The following is a 13,485-nucleotide window of genomic DNA, read 5'->3' on the forward strand; positions in this document are numbered from 1 at the left end:
AGGCCATACCCTAAAGCCCATGGTGGCTCAGAGCTGCTCTTCCTCCTGACCCTTGACTGTGAAACATACCTGGCTGCTCACTCACTGTGGTGGCTGCAGGTCAAGCAGGAGTCTAGCTCGCTACCTGGGCACAGCCTCCCGTCCTCTGCTCCCTAGAGGTACGAGGGCAGGCCTGGCTGTGGGAGTCTGGGACTTACAGATGGATGGTGCTGGGCTCTGGACTCTTCAGACCCGATGGACACAGGCAGAGGCCACCAGGGACCCAACTGTGGGGTCAGCAGGGTGAGAAGTTAGACACTGGATCCCGGGGCTGGGGCGTGGAGGCCCAGGGGTCCAGAAGGTGAGCCTGAATGTAGAGGGTGTGGTCCCAGGACTAGCTCCAGACTCTCCGCCTTCTCTGCCCTCAAGACCCTCACGCATTCTTAGGGAGGCTTCTGTATTTCCTTTTACAAATGAAACGAGGTGGCAATAAGATGGTATGGATGGGGGGTGGGGGGTGGGTAGGAAGGGAAGGGATGGGGCCTATTTACACGGGAGCTGGAGCAAGTTTGAGGTGAGGAGTCAGGGGATCGGGCAGGGAGGGGGAGCCCTGGCAGAGCCATAATCTTCCTATGTCACTGGCAGCCTGAGCCCTGCTGCCACCTCAGGGGGAGGGTCCTGGGGTCTGCTCAGCCCCAAGAGGCCCAAGTCCCAGCAGTCCGTACCAGCACCCTGGGGCTCCTCCTCCCCGCAGGATGTGTTAAGTGGGGTGAGGCTCGCGGCTGGGGCCCTGCTCGCGGCCGGAGTCCCGGTCCTTGTTCTCGGAGGAAGACGACGAGGAACTGGAGCCGTGGCTGCGGCCTGACTGCCGGTAGGCGGTGCTCAGCTCCTGCAGCCGCTCGGGCGTCGGCCCCCACTTGGCAAAGCCAGGGTCGTTCTGTAGGAAGAGCACGGCCGTGTTGTGGACGGCCTTGTAGTGCATTTCCTCCCTGTGGGCAAAGGAGCAGCTCAGGGTGGGGCTTGGCCCGGCCCGATCGGCCGGCCCTCCTGCCCCTGCCCTCCCCAGGCACCCACTTCTTGCAGACGTGCTGGGAGCCACTGCGGTACTCGTGCTCAAAGGCAGGCAGGACCAGCTGGTGGCGTTTGAAGCGGCTCTGCTCCATGCGGGTGAGCGCCGGTGTGGGGGGTTCTCGCCACTCCGGGATAAACACGATGAAGGACAGGGGCTCCGGGGAGCTCTCGAGCAGTTTCTGTGGGAGGGGGTACGGGGTGGACGTCAGAGGCTGCCCTCCGGGTGGCTGGCGATCCCGCTTGCCAACCTACCCCACCCCCACCGCCAGCAGCACACCCACCTCAAAGTGAGAGACCATGGCATCCATGAGTTCCTCGCAGAACGGAGGGTTGGCCTCAAAGGAACCACTCAGCGGGGAAAAATCCAGGCAGGGCCTGGGGATGGAGGTGAGCACTCTAAGTCCTGCCAGAATCCCAGCCCTCAACCGGAAACAGGTGCCGCCCCCACCTCGCTGAAAGGACAGCCCTGGTCAGGCCACAGGCCAACATTCACCCTTAATTCATCCTGGGACAAGGTGTGGCCGACCCCACCGGAGTGCTGAGGATGGAGAGGCTCGGGCTGGGCAGCCAAGTCCACCAGGCTGCTTAGTGGAATGGCTGGAGCTCAGATCCAGTTCGAGCCCCGCTGCCACCACAGCACAAGCCACAACCAGGAGTTCCCCAGCTGCTGTGCTTTCCCTCTTGCTGGCCCAGGCTGGTCTTCCTACTGGAAGCTGTGTCTCCTTTCACCCATGCTCACCCCCCTCCAACACCCCACATTAGTCTGTAAGGTCCCTGAGATCTGAATGATCTCTGAGCTCTGAATTACCACTTCCCATGCCTCTCAGTGCCGGGAACCACATGCTCCTATCCCAGCCTGGGCTTATTCACAGAGAAACCCACAAGATGAGTTAGGGACTATCACAGGCTCCCGAAGTTCAGCGATAAGTCCAAGGTCACACAGCTAGCAAGGGGTGAAGGCAGGGACTACACCCAACACTGCCCAATCCCAAGTAGCTGGCCCAGGTGCAATCTATGCTCTAGAGGACCCCTTCCAGGGCCTGGGCAGAAGGGCCCCAGCAGCCCCTGGCTCTCACCCGCGGGAGCCGAAGTAGCCATCTGTGTCTGGGAAGGCAGAGCAGTACTGGCGGAAGTAGCAGTTGAGGGGCGAGGCGAAGCACTCAAAGCTGACACTGAAGAGCCGGTGGAGGGCCTCAAAGACGTGCACGGGCAGCGATCCCTGCAGGCCTGTCCCCTCGTAGAGGCCCACGCCAAACATCATCTACACAGAGGCCACGGTCAGCCTCCAGGGCTCAGCCTTCCCCCTGCGTCTAGAAGAGCCCACCCCCAGCTGCCCCAGGCCCATACCTGGTACCGTCGGAGAAGACACCAGACTCGGGGCAGGAACCGCTCAAAGGCAGAGTCGTCAATGCAGCTGTAGCGGTAAAGCAGCCACTGTGGGACAGAGAGCAAGGCCCTTACACAGCGGCCCCTCACTCCCTCATAACTGGCCTCTTGCTGAGGACGCTGGGTCAAGGAGGAGGCAGCCCTCACTTCTTGCACCTGTGGGGACCTGCCTCCCCTTCACCCTAGCTCTTACCAGCTTGCTGAAGTAGTTGCGGCTGACCTTGACCATCTCCCCCTTATACCGGATGCAGACCACGTTATTCTCCATATGCATCTCCACGCTGGGCATGGGGGGCGCAGACACGGCCAGCCGGACCGGGTAACAGTACACCAGGCGGGGCTCCACTTCTGGGGCCTCCACCTCCTCTGTGGGCAGGGAGAGCAATGAGGGGCCTCCCTGCAGCGGCTCTGCTAATCCTCACCCCGGACGGACGGCCTCTGCCCCCCGTGTGCTCACACACGTACCCCAGTAACCAAGGGAGGTAAGTCTAATCCCACGGAGGAGCAGAATGCAGCTCAGATGGTTTGAGAACAAAGTTCTTGGCAGGGGCAAGAACTGGTGGCCTGTGTCGCCATGCTGCATACCGACACAAACCCCCGGTTGGCCACGTGGAAGTAGAACTGTGGCACGTCCGTGATTACGGTACCCTACTTAGGCATCTTTTTTGGGTCAAGCGCTTCGAATTACCACTGAGTTCTCGTATGATCCTACGGCTGGGCATTAGCCTGCAGGGTGGGGGAACCGGGGCTTGCAGAAATCAGCTGTAAATGCAAGTCGTCCACCTGACTGCTTACCCCAGGCCTGTCGTGTCCACCACCTTCCAACTCCCCCTTTCCCAACCCTTCTCCAGTTCCTGGAGGAGTGCTGGGAACCCTGCACCGAAAGACAGCAGGGCCTGCCTCAGACACTGCCGGGAGAAACGGGCTTGCCCAAACCAGCCGTGGCCTAGAGGCTCAGCGTGGCTTGTCCCTTCACTCAGGGCCTGGGGTACACCGTTGACGGCATCACAGCTGGCTCCCTGCCACCGGCCCCTCACCTGGGATGTTGTTTTCCTTGAGGATGGCCAGGTGCTTCTCTCGGATCCGTTTGACATACTCCAGGGAGATGTGGTAGATCTTACTGCAGATGCCCTCCACGGAGTCCTTGGCCGCGGCCGAGACGTGGGGGCCACACTGCCTCCGCAGATGCTCCAGGCGGTCCTGGAGGAGACACTCTTGATCAGGGTTCTAGGTGGCTGTTGAGGGAAGGCTGGTGGATTCTAGCAGTCCTCGCTTTGAAACCGGCTGTTACTTACTAGCTGTGTCACTTGGACAAGTCCCTTGGCATCTCTGAATCTTAATTCCTCTACTGTTAAGGGAACACACAGTACTCACCTGATAAGGCAGTTTAAGTATTAAATGTGATCATTCCCATTAAGGGCTTACCAAGCCCCTAGCATACAGCAAGTGTCCGATAAATGCCAGCACCTATGGTTGGGGTTACACTGTGCCAGATCCCATGATAATTGCTGGGGAAACACACAAACCAGGCACAGTCCCCGCTTATAAAGCATTTGCCAACTATCAGGGAGAGACACCATTACAAAACGGGGTCCTTGGTCATTGCAGATTTGAAATTTGAGCTTTTAGCAACTTGCAAGGATTTAACTAGGCATTTGTAATTTTGCTGAATCACACGTGTGAAAGTGATGAGTGAAAATGAGTCACTCTGGCTAGTGAGCACACCTACCTTTGTCACTCTACGTGTCAAGTACAGTTACTATCGTGAAGTGCGAAACCTTGTCTCTTGTGAAAAATGGTCCTGAAAAGAAAGCCCATTGCTAGTGCTGGTGGACAGTTAGAGAAGTGACGGGTCTGGGCCAGAAAACAGAACTGTTGTGGACACAGTAAAGTAGGGAAATGAGTCTGGTGCCAGCTCTTAACTGTGATGAGCGCACACACCCCAGAAAAGGCAGTCTGTCAATCTGTGTCCAAAAATCTACTCAAGGGAGATGCTGAACATTAAGTTGAAAAAGCTACTTATGGTGTGTGGCTGAGCACAGGATTCTGTTAAGAACCTTAATGAAGAGAGTCTTTTAGGAGAGAGCCAGGAACCTGGACAAACCTCTCTACATGCAGGAGTTTAGGGACCAATGAGCATCAAAGGTTTACTGAAGTGCACAGGAACAGGATGCTGTGGGGCTCCGCCCGGCCTGGGCAGGCAGAGTGGGCTTCTTGGAGGAAGCAACCCGAGAGCCTTTCCACGGGCCTCCTTCCCCGGGGCCACTCACCATGTAGTCCTCCTTAGAGGCAGAGTGGTCCTTCCGCAGCCAGCTGAAGGTGTCCTCCACGTTCCATTTGACCACCTTCCTGCTGTCGGGGGACGCACTCCTGCCGGTGGAGGGAGCGATCAGGCATCTGTCCACACTCCTTACTCCTCCCACCCCACCTGCACTGACATTCGGGCTCTTGTTCTGCCTTTGGGAGCCAGCCCTCCTCCTGCCACCAAGCGCAATGACTGCACTCCGTTAGATGGGCCACATGGCCCAGGACCTCCCGACTCTGATCACACACCCGGCTTGCTGGGGGCAGGAGAGAGCAAACCTGGATTCGATGAGCCGCCTAGCAGCCTCTGCGTATTTAAAGAGCAGGCGCTTGGCTTCCTCCCGGAACTTGATTCGGGATAACCTGGGATAGAGAACGGATAGAGTTAGGAGCCTTCTACGCAGAACTGGCTACACAGCCCTTGGCTGGCCCCAGCTGCGCAGGTGTACCTGATGGGAATGTCATTCATGATTTCGCGAAACATGGAGGGCGACACGACCGGTTCACAGTTGCTCGGCAACAGGGGGTCAGAGCCTTTGTCCACGACCTTGCGCTCCAGCATCCAGCGGTTGAAGGATTCTCGAGGGGGCTCGATGCCTGCAGGACAGAAGAGCTGGTGAAGGTCTGGCTTTAGACAGGAGGCATCGTGTGGGCACTGGAGGCGCAACAGTAAACGACGGCCTGTTAAGTCAGGAGCTCATGTTCCAGGCAACACCTCCCAAAGTATATTCTAAGAATCGCTAGTTTTATAAAGGGTGTTTGTTAGATGATCCTTAGGGTAAAAGGGGAAAAGAGAAACACTATATTCCAGCAAAGTTAAGCAGGCTTATTTACTAATTAATAAAAGCTGCAGTTTACTGAGGACTGTCCATTCCTCTTACTCCTAGTAGTAGCAAGGCCACCAGGACAGATACTTCTGTTTTTGTATCACAGATACATAAAAAGGCTTCAAATGATACCGGGCAAACGAAGCATTCTGGAAGTGTTAACGATTCCTTTTGTAGTTACTGATGCCAGCCACCCTTTCTGGAAGCGGTTAGAGGAGCTGGGGCTCCAAGCAGGCCCGTCCCCATCCACTGCCTATGCTCTGGGCCACTAGGCTCCCCTGCACCATTCCCCAAGCCCGGTTCTTGCTCGCAGCAGGTGGAAACGGGGCTCTGAGGCCCCGGAGGCAGTTACCCTCTCGCTGCTGGCACAGCTCCCGATAGTGCTGCCGAAGCTTGAGGATGAGCTGGGAGCGCAGCAGCTCCACCTCGGGGTGCGGGGGCAGCACCTCTGAAGGCCCCCGGTGCTTGATGACCGCGTTGGTCTGGATGTCCAGATCCCAGTACACCCTTGGGGCACAGAAAAGAGCAACGAGGACAGTAGAGGAAAGGGAAGGAGGGGTGCCCTGGCTGCCACCACACCCCAGTCTCCCAGGCACGCAGGCCGCATCAGTGGGTGCCCCCAAGGGACCATAGCAGGGACTCACTCGGTGGGCCGGAGGAGCGCCGCCTGCTGTTTATCTTCAGGGGACGTCCCCCACATCTTCAGTGTTGGGGTTCCTGGGATACTGGGGGAGCTAGGCACCGATGGGCCCGTGGGTGTCACAGGGATTTCAATCTGGAGCAAAAAAGGAGAAGGCATCAGGGTCAGGAGAGTCAGCCTATGGTTCCAGCACCAAACCCAGTGAGCTGTGCCCAGGCCCCGCTCCTGACCGACCTGCCACTGCCCGGCCTTTGCAGGGAAGCTGCTGGCTGCCTGCCTGGCTTGGCCACTTGCCAGCCAGGTCCTCAGAGCCCGCCAGCACTCACCTTGGGCTTCTTCACACCATTGCCGCTTGGCTGCTCTTCCGAGAGCTGCCGCTTTCGGGGCTTGTTCTCAGCCGGGGGGGTTTCCACCAAACTGGAGTCTTGGGGCAGTGGGGTCGCATTCAGCCCCAAAGGGTCCGACTGGTGGAGGGAGACCAGCAGAGTTGCAACCGGGGCCAGTGGGTTGGGAGTTCCGGTAATACGGAATCCTGATGCCCTCCTGACCCCTGCTCCTACTGCTCAGACACTGGGATGCAGAAAGAACGCTGGGCTCCAGTCCCACTGGCTACTTGCAACCATGTGACCTTGGCGGAGTTCCATCCTGTCCTAATTCCCTCACATTCAAAATGGCCCTCCTGCTAAACAGGCCCAACCTCCCACTGGGAAGACGATTAAATGAGTCAGTGAATAGGACCAGCTTAACATGACCTCTGGCATGAGATAAACACACTGTACACATTGATTTCTTAAATAGCAGAGAGTCAGGAATAAAGGAAAGAGTCAAGAAATGCTTGTTTTTGAAAAAGCAAGGCCCTGTGGGTGGAATGCCTTTGGCAACACCAAAAAGAAGCATGATGGTAGGCAGGGTGGCCCTGAGATCCTAAGAGGTTTGAGTCCAGCTCTGCCTCTTACTGGCTTGAGGTCTCAGGCCAATCATTTCCCATCTCTGAGCCTCAGTGTCTTCATCTGCAAAATGGGAGTGCCAACTGGCTTGATTATGCCCAGAAAAAAAAGTTCACTCCAACTGACAGGGAACCAAAAGCCCACGTTTCTGGCAGATGGCCTGTGTTGCTACTTCCCTATCACATTGACCTTTCCACTTCTAGAACGTGCTTCTCCCCTCTTAACAACTTTTCTCTTTGCTAACTCTGTCACCTTAAATGCTAATTCAAAGAGACGCTTTCCTGTCCCGTCCTGTCCACTCCCCTCCCCCAAACTGGACCATGGTCCCTGCTGTACTCTAACACTATTCTTCATACACAAGCCAAATGTACTGGCCCCTCAGTAGACTGTGGGCCCCCTGAGAGTACAAGGGAACGACCATGTCTGTCTTGGCTCACAACTGCATTACAGGCACAGTAACGGGTAGTTCAATATCACATACTCTTTACAATCGTCTCTTTACGTGTCAGTCTCCCCTATTTGAGTACAGGTTCCTTGCTAGCAGGGAATAGGTCTTCTCTCGTGTATCACTATATCCCCAGGTCCCAACACAGGACTAGGCTCATAATAGCTGCTCAAGATATGTTTGGGGGAAGGCCCAGACCCGGAAGCTGCTTTGAGACCCCTGCCCTAGGCTGGCACTCACAATCACGTCATGTTGGCCCAGCACAGGCATCTCCCACAGGGACTGGTTGGTAAATCGGTTGAAGTAGTAGGGACGGTTCTCCCTCCTGCTCCAGCACTTCTCCCAGCCTGCGTGCACCAGCTCCTCTGCAAACAAGCATGGGACCCGGCCAGGGTCAGGGCTGCTCCTGGGGCATCTTTCCTACCCCACCACCCTACCCTGCCCCTCGCCAGTACCTGGGAGGTCCTGCACCAGGCGGATGGGCTTTGGAGAACAGGGCTGGCTCTGATTGGAGGTGCCCGGGGAGTGACTCAGCAGGGACGCTTCCTCCCGGGGGCTGCCGTGATTCTCATTGGCCATCTCCGCACCCACACCGGACCTGCCACACAGAGGACCGAAGGGTGTTAGGCCAGCAGGGTGTGGAGGTCAGCTCCACCCCCAGCCCCCGCCCACCAATTACAACCCACTGAGGGCCCCCCTGACCACTTGTAGATCTGAAAAAAGTCACTCTGGTCCTGTCCTGGAAGGCCAGTGTGGTACCACGGGAGCCCTGGGACCAAAGTTGCAGTTCTCTCAACTGTAAAATGGGTGCACTCCTGTTGCTCCTTCTGCCTGAAATACTCTCCCCAGTTCTCTGCCTGGCTTGTCACTACGTTCACGTGCTCCAGGAAGCCTTCCTAGACTCTCCCTTCCCAAAGCTAGGTGGTCAGAGCCCATCCGCAGGGCCATGAACACCTCCACTGTAGCACTCAGTCTGGCCTATGAGCTGGATTTGTCTCCCCATCAGACTGTCAGAACTCCCAGGGCTAGGAACTGGGTCCAGTTCTCTCCAGCGCTCAGCACGGTACCTGGACCCAACAGGAACTCCATTCATTCTGCAAATATTTACAAAGCACAGAGTGCCACAGAAGACAGAACAGGGTCTGCCCTTGGGAAGCAACTCCCACAAAAAAGAACAGTAAATCCTCCTCTTCCCTGTTCCTATCCAATAAAATCTAACTGGAACAAAGTGCAGCCCAGAGTGGGCCATGGCATCTAACTGGCTGCTTCATTCTACACTTCAGGGCAGGAAACAGTCTGTTGCTAAAGAAACCAGTGGGACTGAGAAGAAACATCTAATTCAGTCCTTCCTAATCCCCAGGTGAAAATTTACCAGGAAGCAGGTCAGCTCCTTCAGATTTGTATTCTCCACTACCTTTGCCCAAAGCACACCCAGCACGAGCCTCAGTGGCCAAAGTGATTCCCAAGCTGGCTGTTAGACTTCTAGGGGCCCAACTGAGATTGGACTGGTGATCCCAAAGTTGTTTTCAATATGCCACAGCACCCAAAGAAACATTTACCCACAAAAAGAGCACGAAGCCATGTTTAACCATCAGTTATCTTTGCTTGCTGACATTTTATCAACTCCTTGTGGTCACACTGATTATCTCATGCTGATCAGAAGCTCTGATTGGCTGTTGACGACATCATAGGAATCACTGGGACATTAATTTTATTGTACACTCAGTCATAGATGTCTTTGTTAATTTGGAAAGAGAAAAGTGAATGGTTACTTTGTCAGTACAGTTTGGCAGATAAAAAATGCACGGAGCAAGAGGACATACATACAACCAAAGGGGGCCATGATAACAAAAACGTTCGGAACCACTAACCAAGGGGAGAAAAAGCTTGATTCTCTGGGTAGGAGGGATTCCCGATGCCTTGGGGCTGAGCCCACAGGTCTCAAGGCTGGACAAGGTCCCTCTTTTTCTCACCCTCTGGGGTCTGCAATGCTAGCATGAGAGGGTTTTCTTCGCCAACCAGGTGGACCCCCACGTCACAGGGTCCAACAGAGGCAGGGGGAGGCCTGCAGGAAGGCTCAGCACAGGTGGGTGGCCGGGTCAGCAGTGGAGTGAACGGGGGCCCAGGGACCTCCACGCATCAGCAACTGCAGAGCAAATAGAAGAGAGAGTCACAGACCTGTGAAATGCTGCACAGCAGGGACAAAATAAGAGGGGCAATGACACAGCAAGCTGGGAGCCCCCAGGACAAGGCAGGAGACACTGTGGGAGATCTGGGGATTCAAGGGATGAAACGGTACTTCTCAAGGTTCCCAAACCGAAACATTTCACGGACTTGCCGCCTGAAGTCACACGGGCTCCGGGATGAGGAGGGCCCTAAGCCTGGTTTAATGCTCCACTGTTACTGTCTTTGAAATTTTTAATAAATTTTTAACAGAGGGGACCCACATTTTCATTTTGCACACGGGACCCCACAAATTGTGTAGCTGCTCCTATCAACCAAAATATCCCTAAGATAAAAGTGAACATATAGTTGTCCCTTAACAACATGGGTCCAAACCACATGGGTCCACTTACACATGGCTTTTTTTCAACATGACACAGCGTTATAAATGTATTTACTTGTCCTTATGATTTTCTTAACATTTTCTTTCCTCTAGCTCATTTTAAAAATACAGTATATAATTCATACAACATACAAAACGTGTTCACCGACTGCTTATGTTGCCAGAAAGACTTCTGGTTAACTGTAGGCTATTAGTGAAGTTTTGGGGAGTCCAAAGTTATACTGGGATTTTCCACTGCACTGGAGATCAGTGCCCCTAACTCTTGTGTTGTTCAAGGGTCAACTGTACTTATCACAGATCAGAGGCCACAAAAAACACGTTTCTTGGAATCAATCTTTTAACACGTTACATGCAAATGCATTACATAACTCGGCATGTTCAACTTTATTGAAAAATATTTTTGCCAATAAATATCGTGTGATGTTGAGGCACCATGTAGCTGAACCATGCACAGGCAGCACATGCAGCCCAGCTCGGTGAGGCCAAACAGGGACACTGCAGTGTTTCCAAAACCCGTATCACAGCCATCAGAGGGCCTGTAATAGAAATCCAGATTCCCGCCCGTCCCTCACCTCACATCATAGGAGTCAAAAATGGAGAAGGGAGACACACAAGAATTTGTATTTTTTTAAACGCACTCCAGAGGTGGGACTGGGAAACAGGATGACAAATTTTACACCAGTTCAAACCTTTACCAATTTTTTACGATTAAAACTTTTTTCTTAATTTCCCAGGTGATTTGGAAGCAGCGGGTCTGCTCTGGGTGTGCACAGACCCGGGGTCCAGATCCTTCTGCCACGTTCCGACTTACAAACAGGAATGACTCGATCTCTATGGTCTCTACACGTAGAGTCTAGCATATTGTACACTTTAAGTAAGAAATAACTCTATTATTAAGATAACGTTTTTATTTATCCTGAAGTTTCCCGGCCCCTCGCATACCACGGTTAGTGCCGATCAGCTTAGTAACTGTATCTGCGCAACCGGAGGAACCCACCAGAAGGAAAAGAACCCGGTTACGGGATTGGAAGACGGGGCGGGACCATCTCAGTAATGTGCCAATCAGAACCCTCCAAACCAATAGGGCGGAGTCAAAGGACTTGTAAAATGCGCAGGCGCGGGGGCCACAAGAGACGGGGACTACACCCCCCCCCCCCCAAAGCCAGCGCGCGCACCCTTTCCCTTCCCCTCCCCCCAAACCCCAGCGGGGGCGGGCTGTTTGGCGCGCGCGCGCCGGCCCATCTCCCGGGCTCCGCCCCCCGCCCCACCGCGCGCTCCCGCCCCCGGGCTGAGGCGACTCAGAGTCGGAGCCCGACACAAAGGCGGTGGCGGCGGCAGCGGCGGAGGGGCCCTAGAGGCCGCTCCGCCCGCGCTCTCCGGGCCCACCTCCCTCACCCAAGCTACCGGCCCGGCCGCCCACCCGCGGGCCTAAGATGGCGGCGGCGGCAGAGACAGGGCAAGCGGTGGCCCCGAGCGGAAAGCGCCGGAGGGGCCACCGCAGCCCGGCTTCGGATCCCCGGAACCCGGAGCGGCTCGCGGCGGGACCATGGCTTCCTGGGGCTCTTACCTGCCCGGAGCGGACTGGAGGGGACGCGGCTACACGTTCTGCTCGACCTCCCGTTTTGCCGCCTCCGCCTCGCCCTCCCCAGCGCCGCTGCCGCCATCTTGTGTCCCGGGCCGGGACTCCGCGCTGCGCATGCGCCGGTACCGCCTCTGAGGGACCTCGCCGCTGCCGCGCCGCCATCTTGAGTGTGGCAGAACCGGCCGACTCCTCAGAGCCTGCTTGCTTTCGGCCCCTTCCCTTCCTCCCGTCCTTCCCTGCTATTCCATTCGGGTCTCAGGAGGGCAGGGCAGCTTTGCGGGCCGTGGGGTGTGAACTGAGGAAGGAACGAACTCACAAGCACGCTCCCTGCCTCTGTTTCCCCCGCGAGCACACCCGCTGGGGCTGGAGGACCTAGGTGGGAGGTGCACCAACCGGGCCGGACTGAGTGTGCGCACCGGGGGGCGCGGGGCGGGCTGGGAACCTGCGGGCGCTCGGCAAAGACGCCGGCCCGGGGGCGGGGTTGTGGTGACGCAGCTCTGGGAGTAGTGGGGGCCTGGGTCCTAGTTCCGGCGCGGCTGTGTCATTGATGTCCAGTCGCTTGCCCTCTCTGAGCATCTGTCAAGAATGTTTTCCAGCCATTTTCTATGTCGAGGCTGCATGCAAATCGAATCTTCTCCCAGGATGAGGCTTCACAAGTTACAAGTGTTCCTGAGTAGAAGAAACTTAAAACAGCCGTGGGAGCCATAATAAAGGTGGCTTTGGCGAAGTTAGGAATGCAACTAAAATGCATCAGTGGGGCTCTAACAACACTGACCCATCTATGGCTACTAGTTGCGGTGCAAAGCCTCACTGAGACCTCAGACCAGCCATAAATGCCCAGCAGGAGATACAGTTGCTAGGTTCCCCCACGCGCGGCTCCCTACAGGATTCTTGGGCAGAGGCTGCCGGACGACTCAATAGCCCCACCTCCGTCGGGCCTCCTTAGTAAACTGACCTCAACAGTGGCTTGAGACGAACACAAGGTTGCCATCTGCCGTTCGCCTTGCATTTCCCAAGTGGAGCCAGAGACTGCAGGTACCCGGGCTGGGCTGCGCGCAGCCTCCGGTGTGCATGATGCCTGGCCCCGTGCAGCTGCGTGGGGGTGGGGGCGTGTCGGCAAAACGCGAGGCAAATAGTATGAACCAGGGTGCTCATGAGTCTGGCTGGTTCAGATCTGTATCCTCCGCCCTGGACGTGTGGCCTTGAAGGAGTTGTTCGACATCTTTAAGCTGTAGTTTCCTGTAATGGAAGAGAAGTCCACCTGGCGAGAACTGAGATGGCGTCTGTAAAGTACTCAGCACATGTGGGACCTGGCATTTAATAAATGTTAGCTGTTACGTCTCACGGGGTTGTGAGGGTTTCTCCAAGTAGATTTGAGCCTTCCCCAAATCCACCTGCTCGGGATAGGCCCAGTAAGTGCAGCCAAATCCTGCCCTTACAGAGAGGCCAGTTCACTTAGGAAGCTTGATGGGAAATCAGATCCCTGGTGCCCACCTTAGACCTACATAGGGGGGACCAGATGTCCTGCTCTCCCTGGGACAGTCTTGGTTTATATCTGTTGTCCTGGCATAATTATTAATATTGCATCCTTTCTCAAAAGCGCCCTGGTTTGGACAATAAATTATACGGTCACTCGAGATTTACAGAATACCTAGTTTTTGTTCTTAAGATTTTTTTTTTTTTTTAAGTAATCTCCACACCCAATGTGGAGCTTGAAATCACAACCCCGAGATCAAGA

General features: G+C 55.5%; 1 protein-coding gene across 5 annotated transcripts; it reads right to left on the reverse strand.

The window, feature by feature from the left end:
- Window positions 1-50: 50 nt before the first annotated feature.
- On the reverse strand, window positions 51-12,139 carry PCIF1 (phosphorylated CTD interacting factor 1). 5 transcript variants are annotated; one of them, XM_042930805.1, is made up of 18 exons: window positions 11,733-12,139; window positions 9,573-9,745; window positions 9,159-9,272; window positions 8,055-8,197; window positions 7,840-7,964; window positions 6,534-6,671; window positions 6,212-6,342; window positions 5,920-6,074; window positions 5,190-5,337; window positions 5,020-5,103; window positions 4,707-4,806; window positions 3,474-3,636; window positions 2,630-2,802; window positions 2,398-2,484; window positions 2,127-2,311; window positions 1,332-1,425; window positions 1,054-1,229; window positions 51-968 (listed from the first exon to the last, which is right to left on the reverse strand). In XM_042930805.1, the coding sequence occupies exons 3-18, from the start codon at window positions 9,179-9,181 to the stop codon at window positions 740-742; spliced, it is 2,154 nt and encodes a 717-aa protein (XP_042786739.1). In that variant the 5' UTR covers window positions 9,182-9,272; window positions 9,573-9,745; window positions 11,733-12,139; the 3' UTR covers window positions 51-739. The 5 variants fall into 5 exon arrangements, with proteins under 5 accessions (XP_042786739.1, XP_042786738.1, XP_042786743.1 ...); XM_042930804.1 differs by having other exon boundaries at window positions 9,471-9,745; XM_042930810.1 differs by having other exon boundaries at window positions 777-916; window positions 9,471-9,745.
- Window positions 12,140-13,485: the final 1,346 nt, after the last annotated feature.

The sequence above is a fragment of the Panthera leo genome, chromosome A3 (genome assembly GCF_018350215.1).
Source record: "Panthera leo isolate Ple1 chromosome A3, P.leo_Ple1_pat1.1, whole genome shotgun sequence".
Taxonomy (NCBI): Eukaryota; Metazoa; Chordata; class Mammalia; order Carnivora; family Felidae; genus Panthera; species Panthera leo.

Excerpts from the sequence above, each read along its gene's own strand:
- PCIF1 (XM_042930805.1), bottom strand. The coding sequence starts at position 9,181 with ATGGCTTCGTGCTCTTTTTGTGG. Across the intron at positions 6,343-6,533 it reads ATGGTGTGAAGAAGCCCAAG|ATTGAAATCCCTGTGACACC; the intron begins GTGAGTGCTGGC and ends TTTTTGCTCCAG. Across the intron at positions 2,312-2,397 it reads GTCTTCTCCGACGGTACCAG|ATGATGTTTGGCGTGGGCCT; the intron begins GTATGGGCCTGG and ends GCCTCTGTGTAG.